General features: G+C 43.2%; 1 protein-coding gene across 6 annotated transcripts in view; it reads left to right on the top strand.

The window, feature by feature from the left end:
* Window positions 1–18,093, top strand: part of pnpla6 (patatin-like phospholipase domain containing 6) — a 62,741-nt gene that overhangs the window by 25,279 nt on the left and 19,369 nt on the right. For 3 of the 6 annotated variants that reach the window (XM_088603705.1, XM_088603707.1, XM_088603704.1), the window contains 16 exons: window positions 257–370; window positions 656–731; window positions 1,017–1,166; window positions 1,462–1,525; window positions 1,812–1,980; window positions 2,711–2,893; window positions 3,273–3,391; window positions 4,271–4,427; window positions 4,841–4,957; window positions 6,264–6,333; window positions 10,088–10,204; window positions 12,345–12,461; window positions 15,798–15,946; window positions 16,629–16,781; window positions 17,128–17,244; window positions 17,359–17,440. In XM_088603705.1, the coding sequence (XP_088459831.1) occupies window positions 257–370; window positions 656–731; window positions 1,017–1,166; window positions 1,462–1,525; window positions 1,812–1,980; window positions 2,711–2,893; window positions 3,273–3,391; window positions 4,271–4,427; window positions 4,841–4,957; window positions 6,264–6,333; window positions 10,088–10,204; window positions 12,345–12,461; window positions 15,798–15,946; window positions 16,629–16,781; window positions 17,128–17,244; window positions 17,359–17,440 (1,954 nt within the window). The remainder of the gene's footprint in view (window positions 1–256; window positions 371–655; window positions 732–1,016; window positions 1,167–1,461; window positions 1,526–1,811; window positions 1,981–2,710; window positions 2,894–3,272; window positions 3,392–4,270; window positions 4,428–4,840; window positions 4,958–6,263; window positions 6,334–10,087; window positions 10,205–12,344; window positions 12,462–15,797; window positions 15,947–16,628; window positions 16,782–17,127; window positions 17,245–17,358; window positions 17,441–18,093) is intronic. The other 3 variants (XM_088603709.1, XM_088603708.1, XM_088603710.1) reach the window with 3 other exon arrangements.

Raw genomic sequence — 18,093 nt, 5'->3', positions numbered from 1 at the left:
TGTCGCTGATCAGCAAGAATGTAATATTTAACATGGCTGCAAAGAAGGTGGAGAAGCATGGTGGAGAATGTTGAATTTAAAATCTGAACTCTATATGAATATCCCATGGACATGATTCAGGCCTCCTGTGCAGCTGATCATGAATGTTTGGATGCTGAAGACAGTGGGTTTGGATCACAGTGAGCTGAGTGGGAGTTACAGTTGTGTTTTGAAGTGCCTGGCATAGACACCCAGTTACTGTCTTATCTTGTTCCAGGTGGAGGCACTGACCAGGCAGCCTCGAGCCACCACTGTCCATGCAGTCCGTGACACTGAACTGGTGAAGCTGCCTGAGGGCACCCTCAACAACATTAAGAGGAGGTACCCACAGGTCAGTGGGTATTGGCAAGCATGGAGAGCGGTTATTGGTGTTTTAAACCCCCGAGGAGATTTAGAAGACAAACTTGAGATAATATGAAGTTTCCTTTTGTTACAAAACATCTTTTGTGCATTCTGTTGGATTCTCTTACTGTTCATGCTTAGATCATTATAGTCCAAGTGAAATTCTAAATTCATGTGTTTTGTTTCCCATTCTCATTGGGTTTGTATTGCTGTGCTGAAGCCTAGAAATAATGAATTACCACTCATTATTGACCATGATCTTCCACTCTTTCAGGTTGTGACCAGACTGATCCACTTGTTGGGACAGAAGATTTTGGGGAACCTCCAGCAAGTTCGAGGCCCTTTATCTGGTCAGTCATGGAAGCTTAATATCATTTTGAGGAACATGAAGCTTGGCTTGGTCTGTCATTGGACAGTTTTGTGTTGCAGTACACTTGTTACTTGATCAGGATTTGGTGTTGGCTAGGTTCAGCCTAGACATTATTAGTCTGGAATAGCTACTAAGGTCTAAATGGTCTAGATAGGCTGAATGGCCTCCTTTTATTTAAAACCTTTATTATGTTCTCAAGCACAATGAAAGCACTCGCCCTGAAGGGAAAAGACAGCATGCATTAAGGAGCCCTTCTTTCTCTCAGGTTCGGCTTTGGGATTATCCGCAGTGGGCACCAGCCACGACGTTACCAACCCTGCCAGCAATCTGTCCACTGTGGCAGTGTTGCCCATCTGCGATGACGTGCCAGTCAATGCCTTTAACCTGGAGCTGAGTCATGCCCTCAATGCCATTGGTACGTCTTGTTCCTCTCTGGTGCAAGGAGAACTGTGGTTGACACGGTTGCAACTCAGCCCAACAGGACAGAAGAGAAGATGGAGTAATAGAAGATGGAAAATGGAGATATTTGAGGCTAGAGAACGCTAAATCAAAGGGGTTTGTCAGAAGAAACCAAAAGAACATGTAATAAGGATCCCAGCCAGACTGTACTCACTTGATCACCTGCCCCTGGTGCTAGTTTATGTGATAAAGTCAGTGAGAAAGAGAATAAAGGAATGTCTTCAATTAATGTTTTTAATTTTTTTTTTCAGGTCCCACCCTCCTCTTAACCAGTGACATCATCCGAGAGCGCCTGGGAGCTTCAGCTTTGGATAGGTGAGTGGTCAGTGGTCGTGTGTGTTCTTGAACATAAGTGTGTGGTCTGATCTCAGCTTTGATAGTCATTGAGATGTGATGCTATGGACTCATGTTTCTAGCAGAAAGACTGAGCTCTAGCGGAAAGACTGGTTAAACAATAGTGGCCTATTTGTGGAGGGAAAGTGGCCCATGTGGAGAGAAATTTTGAAGTTTAAAAGGAACTGACCAGCAAATGTTTAAATCTCACTTTGTGACTTTTCTCTGGCTCCTTTTCATTGACCCTGCTCTTGCGTTGTCTCTGTAGTATTCATGAGTACCGTCTGTCAGGCTGGCTGGCCCAGCAGGAGGATATTAACCGCATCGTGCTGTACCAGACTGACAGCACCATGACCCCCTGGACCCAGCGCTGCATTCGACAAGCTGACTGCATCCTCATTATTGGGCTGGGTGACCAGGAGCCCACTCTGGGAGAGGTAAAACACCCTTCTCTTCGGTGTACTTGTGCATGTGTGTGGTTGTACATACTGTACCTACGTTTAGTGTTGGACCATCAGGAACCCCAGAGAATAATGGTTGGGCCTTTGTGAGCCACAATACCAGTTTGAACAGGCTGAGCCATGTTTTTAGAGCCTTGATGAAACACTTTGCACCCAATCTCTACATGCTCTTTCTTTAGCCGAGGCTGCGGTGACACTATGGGTGTGTGAGATTGAACTGTATCATCTGTGGGTTTCCAGAGGATTGGGATTCCATAGGATTCCATAGGACATCTGGGAAGGGCCCTGGGCAAGAAAGGTGATGGAAGTAGGTCTCCTACCCATTAGGCCACCTATAGATTAACTGTCACCAAAAGGATGTGATCATTTGAGTGAGGATGAGCACTCAGGTCGCTAATATTTTTGTAGTTGTGCTCTTTCACTTCATTCCAGTCTCTTACTACTTCCTGTCTCTTTCTGCATCCTTTGTCCAAAGTCTCCAAGCACTACCTTATTCTCTGAAATTGTTAGTGCTGGTCTTGGGATGGGGCAGGCAGATAGTCTCTCTCCCATCCCCCTCAACTCTTCCTGTCCGTGTGCTCAGTCTATTTCTCACTGCCTTGCTCTCGCTCCCTGGACAGCTACGAGCGAATATGAGTCACCTCTTCGCTTCAGATGCCTTTCTTTGATCCCTGATCTCTCTCTCTCTCTTCTCCCTGTCTCTCAGCTGGAGCAGATGCTGGAGAACACTGCAGTCCGAGCCCTCAAGCAGCTCGTTCTCCTGCACAAGGAGGATGGGCCCGGCCCGGCACGCACCGTCGAATGGCTCAACATGCGCAGCTGGTGCTCCGGGCACCTCCACCTCAAGTGCCCTCGTCGTGTCTTCTCTCGACGCAGCCCCACCAGGCTGGTAAGGGCACCACGCCCACTAACAGAACTGCCAGTCTGCTCTTTTGTCCATATCATGGTTGGCACAGCAAGGATCTGGACTCTTGGCCAATGCTTGCACCAGTTACCTGATGTTCCTGAGTCAGCATCTGGAGTCACTTTTGCACAAATAGACATCTCTTGAAAATGATACTTAAAAAATTCTGTTATTTGCACTAGTGCGAATTTACATGTGTAGTGACAGACAGAAGATCAGACTTCTCCCAGGTTTGAAAAGCATTGGTAATCATTACATACTATGAGCATATGAATGGGTTTATACTTGGGATAGCATTTTGCAAAGAGGAAGTATAGGCAGTGCCTATTGACTCTGTGTGCTGTTCTGTGTGTTGTGTTGACAGAGGGAGATGTACGAGAAGGTGTTTGAAAAGACGGTGGACCGGTACAGCGATTTCTCCCGGTTGGCCAGGGTTTTGACAGGAAACAGCATTGCGCTGGTCCTAGGAGGAGGGGGCGCCAGGTATCTGATTGGCCATTGCAGTAACGTGACCAAATCCCTCAACAGCTTGAGAAAAAGCGTCGCAGGAAGTGTTGTGGGGGGAAGAGAAGCATTGCACAGTGCTAGGAAGGAAACTTGATGAAGCCTCTGCAGCCCTAATACGAATCCCAACTTCCTTAGTAGTGCTGGACTGCTTTCTGAAGAGACCGCAAACAGTTGTAGTGGGACAAGTCAAAAATAAGAGCACTGATCTCCCCAATAAATTGTAAGTGAGCAGAACATTTGTCTTTAGTCCTCTCGGTCAGATCTGTTATGGCAGAAGAGCAGGGGATTGGAGTTTCTAATTTAGTGCAGTTCATTAAATGAGTTGACTCATTTTGATGTGCCATGAAATATTATTTGGACAGCAAAGTATTTGTGCCATACAGTACATTAATAGGGAAAGTGCAGGCATTCTCTAAAGTCCATTAGAAAAAATAAGTTACTACAAACTTTGCCTGTTCTGTGAATATTTCATGGATGCACTTAATACACCGAGCAAATCAACATAAATACACCAAATAACAAAAGAACACGAAATTTAACGCAGTGCTGCACAGTTTTCTGTTGTAAAAAGGAACATAAGTCATGTACCTTTAGTGTTACTGAGTGCAACGGTCTTCAGGAAGAATGAGACTACATATTTGAATATGCTTGTTAAATGTGGCAGAAGTTGACTGATGGCAATTTTTTAACTGAGCCTCAGAGACGCTTTAAGAAACCCTCTTGGGGCAGGCTTGGGCCTTTACCATGACCCATGGAAAGCCACGGGTGAAAAATAAGAGGTGTAGAGTCAAAACGGGCCATATACAGGATGCAAACCTGGAGTCTGACAGTAACATGCTGACTTGTGATTTGCAGGGGCTGTTCTCACGTGGGGGTGATTAAGGCCATGGAGGAGGCCGGCATCCCCATAGACATTGTGGGTGGAACATCCATTGGCTCCTTCATCGGGGCGCTGTATGCCGAAGAGCGTAGCGCAGTACGCACCAAACAGAGGGCGCGAGAGTGGTCCAAGGTGGGTCACCGAGTGCTGAGACTCAGAACATGCTTCAGTCTTCACGTAAGACACTATCGGTCAGAATCTTATTAAAACAAAACAAACCGAATTGACTCGTAATTGGATTTGGAGTTTAGTTCCCATTGAGTTGTAACCATAAATGTGTACTTGATTTTTTAAAGAAAAAAAACACCCCAGTTGTTTGACTAAGAATAAGAGTGTAAGAAAGGTTACAAACAAGAGTAGCCATCTAACACATCTTCGATAGTAGTTAATAACTCCAAGGGTATTGTTTGGTCATGTTCTTTCAAAGAAATTAAGTTACTGGCTTCAGCAACATGGCTGGATATGTTTTTCTATACTACTACCTTGGTTTTTAATGCAGTGGCTATAGAATAATGAGTTCTTCACTGTTTCTTTTCTTCTCCTAGTCCATGAACTCGGTGTTTAAGACTGTGCTGGACCTCACCTATCCTATCACCTCCATGTTCTCAGGGTCTGCGTTCAACACCAGCATCTCCAAGGTGTTTGAGGACAAGCAGATAGAGGTACTGTATGTCCACTGAGCTACGCAGCTGCCCCTCTTCCAGCAAAGTGCTGTGGCTGTCAGGCCCCTCTCAGAAAGGGATGACCAGCTCTGCAAGAGCTGTGCTCAGCTCTGTACTCTTACACTAGGGAACACTGCCAGCACAGGTACACCTCATTCAGAAATTGAAAAAAAAGTGAGTCTTAAGGCCGGCAGACTGGATTCTGCACTGAGAGCTCCAGATAAGAGTAGCTTTGTTGTGCCTGTGTTATACTGTAAATAGGGCTGGAATTGTTTGTTTTTTCTTCATTTGTAAGATGCTTTTTTAAGGTATTATCACCATTTTGTAACATTGTGTATTTTGGATGATTAAAATCTTCAGCTCCCATAGCGAATTGCCACTAATTTGCTGGTTATTGTAGTACCTGTACATTCAGAATCAGAATATTAAAACTGTAAAGTGTGTCGCTTTTTGAACTCACTGCACGTCTTTCATTAAAGGTTCATAACCGCTGTTAGCAAATAATAGTAATATGCACCTAAATTGTTAACTTCCATGTGCTCCAAGAAACTTTTTCTCAGAAAAAACAAAAAATACAATGTAGTTTTTGGCAAAACGTTCAGTCTTTCCTTTAAATGTATTCACTTAAATTGTTCCACATATACAAAAACTTTCTTATTTGTGTTTCTTATCCATTCTCATTTATACATTACTGAGGTTTATAATATCTTCTATTGCAACAAGGACAACAGGGCAGCAACAAGGACAACATCAATTGCTCAGCAATCTTTGTAAATTGTCCACACGTTGAAAGATATTTTCTTAAAGCTGTAGCACAGGACTGACCTGAATTAATATGTCTGGTCAACATGGACATAGATTGGTTTTAAAAAGTAAACCATTTAATAGGGAGGTCTTCATTGCCTTGGGGTGAGATAGTACGATAATTATCAGTTACATTTGTGAGAAAACATTTTTGAGCCGTTTGGAATTATCTGGATTTCTGCAAGAATGGCTTTTTCCATCAGTGACCTTGATTGTTTAAACCATTTGTTCTATACAGATATGGCAATGTAAAATGTGTGTGTTGTTTGTTAAATAAGACTGTCTTTATTTATTATGACTTGACTATTATGACTTTGAAGATCAAATCACATTTTAGGAGCCATTCATGCAGAAATCCAGATAAGTCCTAAGGGTTCCCAAACTTTTTCTCACACTGTAAAACCACAACAGCGAGCTTAATCGTGGTACTGTATAAATATAATCCTTCAGCAATGGTGTGTGTATCAGGCTGTTTCTGTAGTTGTTTGTCTCTCTCCCCAAGGATTTGTGGCTGCCTTACTTCAACGTGACAACCGATATCACGGCTTCAGCAATGCGTGTCCACAAAGATGGTGAGTCAGCGGACCTGTGTTCTGTACGCATTCGGCAGAGTCTTCTCCCTCTGGATCGCTACCCAGGACTCAGTTGCAGACTTGCTTCTGTACTGTACGGGGTTCTACTGACCCGATTCCTGGGAACCTCACAGTTTTAGTAAAATGGACAGCAGAGGAGGAATGTTAGCTGTGACTTCATGTGCCACACTGCAGTATTTTTAATAGCAAGTAAGTCAGTTACGTTTAGGTGAGACATGCTTACATCTTCCAGGTAGAGCAGATTATGCATTTACATTCCGAGGAATCAAGCAAGAAAATGAACAGAATGTAAGGCTAAATTTTAATATTGAAACTTTGGAATGTTGCAACAACCCAATCAAACGTCCTGGTACATTTTATAACCCCAGACATACTGTTACTGTTTTTGCCAGTTAAAGGGATGGGGGTTAATTCCCCTTAATTCATTCTTAACTGTGTTGATCTTTAAGCCGGTTTGAAGTGCTGTATGACTAATTTAATCTTTGCTTTGTTTAATGTTAACATTTGGCTCCAGGGTTCAAAAGGACCAGCATGTTTTTCCAATTTGATTTCTCACAATCAAAGAAAATTGGCATAATTGTCTTCCTACCCTCTACAGGTATTTAATTTTCTGCCTGTAGCTTGTCCTGTTAAGTTAGTTTACTGTATATTCTTAGTGTACACATTTTCTTTCTGTTCTTGTTGTATAACGGAACCGCCTAATAATGCAGACAGTCTAAGACACATAATGTGTCATTGTTGCACATAGGCTCTATTTGGATTTTCTCCAGGAAACGGACATCCATCTCCTTGACTCTTCTTTCTTTATCAATTAACTTTTCCTGCAGGATTAGTCTGTTCACTAAGAAAAAAAAATATTGTAATGCTTAAATCATGCTGAGAAGTAAAGCAGCAATTCTGACAGTCTGAAATGACCCCTGGAGTCTTGTTAATGCTCTGGCTTCAAACTTACAGACTACAGACTGCTTTTTCCCCAACAATGCATGAAAATAAAGTTCTATGATAACGGCACAAGTTTTTAAATACTGGTGGCATCTGTAATATGTTTTCCTGTGGCTCTGTGTCAAAGTGACAGCTCCAGTAGTCTTCTCATAAGACTGCCAAGAAGCTGGGAGGGAGACAGGGATGAGGGAAAGTGTGTTTCTGTCCCACAGAGCTGTCCGTAAGGCCATGACACCCCCCTCACAGCGACAGCGATGTGTAAGATGTGTTGGGACAGTCAGTCAGTTGGCAGACTTAGAATGAAAGGCTCCTAACTGCACAATAACTGCTTAACATAAACTAGCATGGGATTTCCCTAAACCTTTTTCTCTGTAGCATTCTCCCATTTTGCGGGAGCTATTGCAAGGTCAATTTCTTATGGGAGACGAAGAAAAGAAAAAAAGAAGGAGCGTAGTTTCCTCTGAGATTCAGCTTTGGAAACGTACAGTAGTTCAGGAACTTGGGCACACAGCTTTGGAATGTCATCCTGTTGGGGATATTGCTCTCGCCTGCTATTTGGAGAAAAAGCAGTAGCAGTAGTTGGTTTGATAAATCAGTTGTTACAGCCATTATATACTGTAGTCCAGCTGCATGGTGAAGCTCTAACTGCATGGACACTAACCAATGGCACGCCTGTCTGAGTGAGGTCTCTCCTATTTCTGTTGTTTAGTCCCTGGAATTGGGTTTGATCTTTTGCTTTGGGTTTGTGGTTCATCACCTGCAATACCTCTATGGCATTCATAATACTGCAGGTTAGAGTATTATAACAGTCCTGCACACCCAATTTGCGTGTATGCTGGAGTCAACTTCTGGCATTGCCCATGTTTGATTTTCACAACATCTTGCAACTTTGGTGTTGAATTGTGGTCTGAAAATCTCTGGTGTTAATTCAGATTATGTGTGATGTTGCATGTGGTTATGATTAACATTGTTATCAAAATACATCCTTCAATACAAATAGAAATTAATTAGAGGCACAGCATTTGTATTCATGAATATAGTCAATGTTCCCCATCCCAGATTACTGTGGGTGGATTTCAAGTGAATCCTGGACTTCTACTGGAGAGATCTACTAAATCTGCTTGTGTCAAAAGCTGTGGTTATGAACATTTAATTTAATATTTTGAAGAGCTTGTTTTTAGCACTGCTTTTCAACCCTAAAACCCATCATGCTGACTAACTGATGTAGATTCTAATTGGATTTTACTCCACTAAAAGTATTTCAAGGGGGGCATAGTTAGAGTATGCTGTACAGGCAAGGAAATTGCAAAGATATCTTTAAAAATAATCAAAGATACTTTCCTTTATTGCAGAACGTAGAATCTGGAAACTCACACAAACTTCTCCATTCTTTGGAATCTTCTTTCTTTTGAGATCATCTCCCCTACCCTGATGTGTGTAGTTGGGTATACAGAGGTGGTATATCCTCCATTGTGTTAATTTAGTTTTAACAAAAGCATAAGGTTGATATTATGTGCAAGGAGTCCTCCAGGCTTAAAATGAGCATGTTGACCTGAACAGGTTTGAATTCAGCCTGTCTTGCTTAACATTTGCTGTAGCGATGTGTCTGGCTTTCAGGTGCTGAGGCTGTTCATTTGATGTTTTGGAGGAGATCTGATTACACTTTAAAACATAACTTGGAATCATTACTAGAAAGCACCCCTGTAGTAATTAGTCTTGTCCATCATTATACCACGGCATATAAGGATCCCCAGCTAACGGGACTAGCCAGCGGTTACTGACCTGAACTGCAGCCTCCATGTTGCATATTGAGTATCTTGAGGGCGCCAGAGTCAACAGCTTTCTGTTTTATTCCATTTTAAACTGGTATCAGTTCTTCAGTGCATGAAAGTCATCCCTCTGCACACACATTCTTCTTTTCTTCCTAGAGATTGCATTAGATCCTAGTGATTATGTCAGATTGGATAACCTGAAAGATCCTTTGTTCGAAACTAGAGACTATGCTTTTTTCATGCTTGTAGAGATTTGTCTCTTGCTCTAACAGTAGATGTACTCTGATCTTGCATGGTGAGGAGGAGGGGTTAGCCTCTGTGGATTAGCATCTGTGTGGGGTCCTTCTGCCCTCTGTCTGTCTTTTAATGGGACTAACACTAAGCCTCACTCTCTCATTCTATAGTCACATCTGTAAAACTACAGCACTGCTGATTATTAAGGGGTCTCTTTTTATTCATTTTGGGGAAGGAAATCGGCAAGAAAGGTTGTTATTAATTCCATACAGTATTATTCTTAAGCATATTCATCCCACAGGGATAAAAATTGACTTTTTTGTAGTTGTAATCCATTTGTTTAGTGCCAGGCTCATGAATAGTAGGGAGGAGAGGGATGTAATTGTTCACGTTTCTGTATTTCTGGTATTGTTCCACACGCGCAACAGTGGATCCTTAGGCTGGTCGACAGGGGAGTGTCAGTGTGAGGTGCTGTTGCCTCCTGGTAGCCAGTTCGGCTGTGCTCTGTCGCAGTTTACAGCATTAACTGGCGAAAGCCTGCAATCCGAAGATTACAGCACTGTAGATCTAGTGTGCATGGCTACTATGCAAGTTGAGGGGTTGTTGATTGAAACGTGTATTGTCCTCGTGATCCAGAATGCTGCAATTCGGGAAGCTCTTGCTGTGCTTTTCCCTGCTCTTTTCCACCCTTTCCCTTTCCTTTGTCCTCTCCCCCTCCTTCCCTATCTTGGTCTCTTGCTCTGTGGCTGTCCATTTTTTATTTACTCTTCACCTTCATTCGACAGGCTGTGTCTGGCGCTATGTCAGAGCGAGTGCATCCTACACCCCCTATTTACCTCCTCTCTGCGACCCCAAGGATGGTCACTTGCTTGTGGATGGCTGCTATGTAAACAATGTCCCAGGTCAGAATCGAGCCCCCCCTCCCCTCCAAGGAACCTCTTGAACCTCACCCTCTCCCTCAAAGTGTCCTGTTCTTTCTCTTTCCCTGCACCCTTTTCGCCACGTGCCTGACCGGCTGGACATTGGGAACCCATGGTTTGGAAGGAAACACCATTTCTCAAAATTGTTTTTCCCAAAATCTGTCCCAAACTTCTCCACTTGAATTGGTGACTCAAATTTTGGACTAGGCTCGCTCAGTCATGCAGGTAGTCATCCATGGGTCGGAGATGCATGGTTCAGTTCTGTTTTCATTTCGTGTGGTGCACTTGTCTGGTACAAGAAGTGGGAGTCTGTTCATTTTTCTGTATATGCGTGTATATCATCTGTTAAAGGAGATGTGAATGCCGTGTCTTTGGAGCTTTCGCTTTTTGAAAGCAGCATTCTTTTTGTTTTTAAATGGGCCGTAAGATACCGCCTGTATTCCATAAATTTTTCTGTTATTTTCCCTTGATTCTTTTTCTGTGGTTCGCTGTTGGTTGTAACAGCTTTGTTTGCAGCTGTACCCAGCTAGCTATTTTGGCAAAACTGTGTGACGGTATGCACTTTGGCGTTTTATGGGCCTGGTGGCGAATCTTGTGTGACACTGGCACATTTCCTGGCATGGTCAGTGGAAAAGAAACTGCTTTACACTGTCAGATTGCTTTATGATGCCATCATCCCCTGTGTGAAGTCCAGCCTCATTAATATCAGGTGACTTATCCACTCTTTGGGTGTGCATTATATATTCCTTTTTTTAATAGTAGTGCCTTGGTAAAACTTGTGAAAATGACCCTTTAGGGTGGGCTCTTACAGCTGGATTGCTTCTGCACGTGCAGAAATCTTGGGATACTGTGTAGCCGGTCTTGATGACAGGGTTAGAGATCGGGGTATCTCCTCGTGCCCCTCCTGAATCCTGGCATTCAGCTTGAGGTAGTCTTAGGTTTGGTTATTTATTTTTATTTTTCAAGCACCGTTGCTTGCAACTTTTCATTGTTTTTGTTTTTTTCAACAAGTTGCTCTCTCCCAGCAATGAGGAAAGCCTGGAAGCTCTTTCTGTGTGGCAGCAAGCTTTTTCTCCAAACACCACAACAACCTTTTTTTTCCGCTTTTTCTCGGAAGTTTTGCCACTTGCTTCGCTTGCTTTTTTTGCATTTTTTTTGTGTCCTTCACCTTCTCAAGGAGCTGTGTATGTTCTGGATGCTACGCAAAAGAAGAGTATCATATGTAATCCCACCAAAATCTTTCAAAAACATGATTATTTCTAATTCTGTTTGATATTTAACTCTGTACAGCTTTTTTATTGCCCCCCAGAAAACCACACAAGTGCCTCGCTTTGTTCTGTCACCCTCCAAGCCCACCCAACTGCATCCCATGAGCACCTGTGTCAGGAGCCAGTCTCCTTCCAACCCATGTCTCGTCTAGTCTCCTGCCCTCTAGTGGTAGAGTCAAGGAGGGCAGGACCTGGACTGGCTGGCTGCCCCAACGTGTTCACTGAGAGATCCCAAACCCCTTTGTTGGGTGCCTGCACAGCACCTTACAACTTACAGCCATAGCTCGTTAGACTCATGTGTTTGCTTACCCACTTTTAAAGGCTCATTTACAAGATCAAAGACTGCCTTGTGCTATAGTTAGATAACTGTGGCCCTATAGCCCATGATTTCCAAAGAATTACAAAATTATTTCTTTAGAATGCAGTGGAACAGAAATTTATTTAAACTGTTGCATTGCTTTATGATGCTGCCAGCCCAGTGTGAAGTCCGGCCCCATCTACTGTATATCAAGTGACCTATCCATACTCCTTTGGCTGTGCATTATACGTTCCTGATCTCCCATTAAGTGTTGTCAAAAGAATCCTGTGCGGTGGGCTATTGCTGCTGGATTGTCTCTGCAGGTGCAGAAATCCAGAGATGCTGTGCAGCCCATCCTGACAATGGGGTTAGAGATTGGGGTGTCTCCTCCTGCCTCTCCAGAGTCTGTCACCCCTTTGGCCACCTCCCCCGACTCTGGCATGCACGCACGGCCCAGGGGGTGAAGGGAGGAGGCAGCAGGAAGCAGCCTAAGGGCAGTGGTTCGTGTTTTGTGTGGACTGATTGAAATGTGTCCCTCCCCTCCGGTGTGTGCCAGGCTCACTGTGGCGCTATGTGCGGGCTAGCATGACCCTTTCCGGGTACCTGCCTCCACTTTGCGACCCCAAAGATGGCAACTTGCTCATGGATGGCGGCTACATCAACAACCTGCCAGGCAAGTAAGGGGACCCTCACCCAGCCCGGGTCCAGCCCGAGTCCGGGGTAAGGTGAAAAGTTTTGGGCCGGGCATTAGCACTGGCCAGGGGTGAGTATGACCATTTTTACAGCCAGCAGGGTTGGACAGTTTAACATGCTTCCTTTCCATCTGCTCTGGAGGGCCATCAGGTCCTGATTGATTAAATTTCAGGACATTTAGCATCTTTTTACATGCGTGACTGATGTTCTTTATACATTCTGAACTCACAAGCCCAAAGTCTCGATGTACGAATATAAGAACAGCCTATCCTAGCCCCTTTGATTGGGAGTGGCTAATTACATAAAGAACTGCCTCCTGTTCGTGATTTAAAGTGCACGGCAATGTAGGTTCCACTCTATGGTTCGTGTTCCCCTGTTCATTCAAAAGCTATCCTGTACCTTGAGGATTTTGAATACTTGTATCAGATCCTATGTTGTACAGGACTACAACTGTCCCTGACTATCAGGTCAGAAATGAAAATGTATGGATGAAGAAAGGTATACATTTACAATTACCGATTTCAAATCGGATATTCCTTCCGTGTTTGTTTCCTTACCAGGTACTGGACTTGTGTGAAATATCAGTGCCTTAGAAAATAAGAGAACAGAGCAAAGAGAACAATGACAAACACCTGCTTGGTTCTACATTAAAATGAGTTCTTCCCCCATACCAAAAAAAGTGTTTTTCTCAGTCTGGCTGAACTCAAAGGGCAAATGGAAACCGGCATGTAGTCACACAAGGATTTGACTGAAATAGACACTTGATGTAAAAGATATTTCATGCTCTGACATGATTCATGCACTAGCAGGATCAAGCATGGTGCGTACAGTCAATGCTATCGGATGACCTGGTGTTGAGCGTACCAGAGCTATTTGAAATCTTGTTGAGAATGAAAACACTGTAAAGACATTTTGAAACATTCCCTAACATTAAAGGCACTGTCAGAATGGAAATTTGGCACACCCTTAAACCTGTGATAGATGGTTTTGAGGTAATACAGTTTATGTTTATAGGAAAAATACCCGCTAGCATTGACTTGAAATTAATTTTTGTAAGTGAAGCACAAAAAGGTGTTTTGTTCTTTTTCCTTGTAACTTGTATCTCAAATTACCTTGATCCACTCTTTTTGTGCTCTAGCTTTATTTTATTTCCCTGCGAACTTTCCTGCATTTCTGTGTTGCCTCTAGGGTCCGAGTTACCCTGATGTCTGTTTATAGCGAAACGAACATGGGTCGAAAAGTTTGTTTGGCTTTGCAGCGAGAAAAACACAATTATTAGGATGGAATTAATTTGTACCAATGTGGGAAATCTGGGTATTCCGCACACACTGTCACTTACATATCGTATAAGTACAATATCTAGTGAGTCTTGAATAGAGCCCTCTTTGGACAGTGTTGTGTGAAGCTTTTTAAATTTGATCGGCACTGTACTTAATGTGTGCAAACAGAACCTATGGGATTCTTCTAAAGAGTACAGAAGTAAAAGTTTTGACCCAAATTGATGTGCAGAAAACGTCATATTTCCCCATCTACTGAAGCCACCTGAGCCTAAACAAATTTAGGTGCGTGCGGCTTGTTTAGAAGTATTATTGTGTTGCCTCTGGGGAAATTTCCACACTGCGTTTAACAAACAGAAAGCATTTGGAATTTTGTTTTTCTTGTGCTGTGCTATTTAAAATGCATTGCTGAGCTCTGGTCTAGATAATCCATCCAATCATTTATGCTAATTTAAGTACTGGAAAGCACCAACAGAGCCCTCTGACCAGACATCCCTGGTTTAAGCCATGCCCATGTGACTTGGATTCCTCAAGTGGTAGTGCACTAGAGTGAAGAGTGCCACTAGATTAAAGTGAGTGTTATAGGGCAGGAGCCTCTCAGCAGTCTGCACAATAGCAGTTTCTGGGACTTGCTGGGCATCTGTGGACTTGTGATATCAGCGACAGACAAGCTGCTCCTTCAATCAGAATCCTCTCTGCTGTTAAGTACTGGAGGTTGTTGCATGTCAAAACCTCATTGGCTCTGAAGGGTGGGCATGTCGCGGGAGAATATCAGAACGTCCATATTCGCCCTCTGCAGCATAGGAATTGGTGTCAGAGAGCCAATTCTTTGAGCACCTGTCATTTCCAAATAGCATGTATATACAGCATAATAAATTGGTAAATTCCAAATTTTAAAATAGTGCAGTACAAATTATTTTGAAGTACACTGGTAGCATTTTCAAAATAATAGCATTCAGGCTGAGGTTTCCAAAGAATGGATACACCCAGATTTTTGACAATCAGTGTTTTAGTCATAGAAACAGTGAATAGGATTTTCAATAATGATGTTTATGATTTGTATATGTTTAAAGGGCTCTTATAAACATCTCAGTGTAACATCCAAAGACAATTACTTGTCAGAATCCTGAACTCATATCTGATTTGATGCTTTTCCAAAACCTATTTAATTGCTGTGTATTAACCTTTTGTTGAGCTGATTATATTGAAATACAGTACATTTTAAAGGTTCAGTTTCAGTGGGGTCTCTGAAACAAAAAGCAATTCAAATTCTAAATATAAGCGTACTGCTCAAATTCCAGACGACCATTATGGAAGACAGTTTGATAAACGTGGTTGGAGATTTCTCACACACCATCCTACAACTGGTACCATTAAGACTACAGTTTTATCACAGGCATTATCGATTAATGTACCTAAATCATAAATGGCGTAGTGAATGATGTTAAATGTGAATCATGACTTAGTTGACATTTGTGATTAGCTGAGCCAGAAAGATTCCTGAACTGCACTCGTTTACGGGTTGCAATAATCAATGAGCGAGGTACAGCCCCAAGGATAAGTTGGTGAAAATGCTTGCCTCTTCCAAACGGACTTAAAACCCCAGTCCTGTGATGACAGCTGCTTCTGAAGCTCATTGCATTGCTGGCTTTTTCACCACAGGTATAAATGCCATGCTGAAACTGTAGGCTTACTTTCCTGGCTTTGCCACCTGGATTCACAAGTCTTCTCAATCTCTTGGATCCTGGTCTTGCTTGGCCTCTTTACTGGGACTACTCTGCTATTCTGCTATAAATCAATTTTTCCCTGATCAGCTGATGTCATCCTTTTAAGGACATTGCTAGAGCAGCCCACAGATGGGATGGGCAAGATCAAGGGACGCACACCTTGCAAACACGTTTCTGAATCCCAGCTCAAGATAAGAAACTGAGAAGTGTCCAGTAAAATAGCTGTTGGCAGAGTGGTTTCCCAATAAAAGGCCCAGCGCTTGGCCTTTTTTATATTCACGGTTTCTTTTTTCACTACTATGTCCGCCACAGCCGATATGGCCAGGAACATGGGCGCCAAAACGGTGATTGCCATCGATGTGGGGAGCCAGGACGAGACGGACCTGTGCAACTACGGGGACTGCCTGTCTGGCTGGTGGCTGCTGTGGAAACGCATTAACCCCTGGGCGGAAAAAGTAAAAGTAAGCCAAGAAAGAGTTAGTTGGTTTTCCCGTTTCTTTTTTTTACGGGCCTTCCTTTGTTTGGCCATGCCAGCTGTTTAATAAAAAGAGCAAGAAATGAATTGCAAGTAATGTGTCTGCACCAGTCTGCTATTGTTATTGTTGTTATTATACTATTGTTGCCACCAGTTTCACAGCTGCTTGGGGTTTTCACAGGCAGGTTAACTTCAAAGGATTCTTCTACTTCAAAGTAGGGCAAGGCATTTGCAAACGACCAAATGACCAAACCTACCTAGACAAAAATCCATAACACCTGGTTAGACAGGCTGTAGTATGCTGCTGGTTGGGGAAACATGATGTTTCATTTTAAATCAATCCCACATATTGTGACTGCTGTATAGGAAAGGGTATGGTTTAAATACAGTAGATCATGTGAGAGTGTGCATTTGCAGATTGAGAATGTTTTTGAGGAATAATGTCAATGTGCTGCTGCAGGGATGCCACAACATTAGTGTCCTGACCAAGTCTAAGCTGATATTGCTAGGTATAGATCTCAGTCGTAGAATTCTAACATGTTATGATAAGACTAGAATGGAATCCAGACGCCTGCTCTACAGATGTTCTTGGTTCCTGCACATTTTGTGTTGGACTGTTCCCAGACAATCCTCTAACTGTCCCCTTGCTCCCATGCTGTGCTCCACAGGTGCCCGACATGGCTGAGATTCAGTCCAGGTTGGCCTACGTGTCCTGCGTCCGGCAGCTGGAGGTGGTCAAGAACAGTGCCTACTGCGAGTACATCCGACCCCCCATCGACCGCTTTAAGACCATGGACTTTGGCAAGTTTGACGAGATCTACGTGAGTACAGATAGTCTGTTCAAGGGCAGTGGCTTCTTTGAATTGGAAGCTCCTGACTATCTGACAAGCATGCCACAAAATCGCTCAGTCCTTTAATTGTCCGATTTCAGAAGTACACGTAGCAAAATTGGGATCAGAGCCATTTTATTTAAGCACCTGTTTCTTTATGAAAATTGGGAGTGGAATATGCATTGGATTTCTGGGTATAGGAGTAATTTGACACCATTTAACACCAATAGAGTTATAAATGAAATTGGGTCCTATCTGCATGAAGCACCAAAATGCGTCAAATTGTTTGGACCTCCTAGCCCAATAGAGTATCCCTCCCGTTCTCCCCGTTTCTCAGGACGTGGGCTACCAGCATGGTAAAGTAGTGTTCGATGCCTGGAGCCGAGGGGACATCATTGACAACATGCTGAAGGACAGGCGCTCAGCCGATTTCAACGAGAGCAAGAAGGCGGATGTGAGTACACCGTATGATCAGAAATTGTATTTAAAGCTGTTTTCCTTCCTACAGCCTCGGATACTGTAAACTGATGTTTATTAAGCTCCAGGACGGTTCTTCCTTACCCTGTAGATTTGCCCTGGGGCAGACTTCACGGACCTCGCTGAGATTGTGTCCAGGATTGAGCCGGTCCATAGCTACGTGTCTGCAGAAGGTGAGGCTCAGATTGATTTGTTCTTGATCCTGAAACTGAAATGGCAAAACCATATCTAAAATCCAGGCGGAAACAAAAGCTTTAGGCCAGTGATGGGTCAGCTTCTCAGATTATACATGCGTCTAGCTAGAACATGCTGCACAGTGGTCTTGTTCATAATTCCACTCTTCTTCTTTTCTTTCTGTCTCACTGGTACCTGCTTTGTGTCTCCTCTCTACCCCTGCAAAGACAGGACCTGTGACAGACTGGTGTCCCATGCGGGGTGTAGTCCGATCTTGCACACTTTGGCTCTGAGCTAAACTCCAGATTGCCATGATCCTTATTAGGAATAAGTAACTTCCTCATCATGCTTAGATGCACCCAAGTTAATAATTTACTTCAGAAATGCATAAAAATAATGTTTTGCCTCTGTGCTGTCCTGATACCGTATATGAAGTTCCGTTCCAGCAAGCATCTTCCTAAATGGAAGAGAATTATGGATTTGAACACTCTGATACTGATTCCATATGATTTGTGCTTGTCAGCAACACCTGATATCTCTACCAATGTCCCATGTTCCCTTTACCTTACTCTTTTAAATGAATTTCATTACAGATGCAGCCATTCAAAATGCGCGGGCGATACCGCATTATTTTGCGGTACGCTGTACGCAG

Source organism: Lepisosteus platostomus, chromosome 13 (genome assembly GCF_059453375.1).
Source record: "Lepisosteus platostomus isolate fLepPlt1 chromosome 13, fLepPlt1.hap1, whole genome shotgun sequence".
In the NCBI taxonomy this organism is placed as follows: Eukaryota; Metazoa; Chordata; class Actinopteri; order Semionotiformes; family Lepisosteidae; genus Lepisosteus; species Lepisosteus platostomus.
This window is presented reverse-complemented; position numbering and strand designations above follow the sequence as displayed.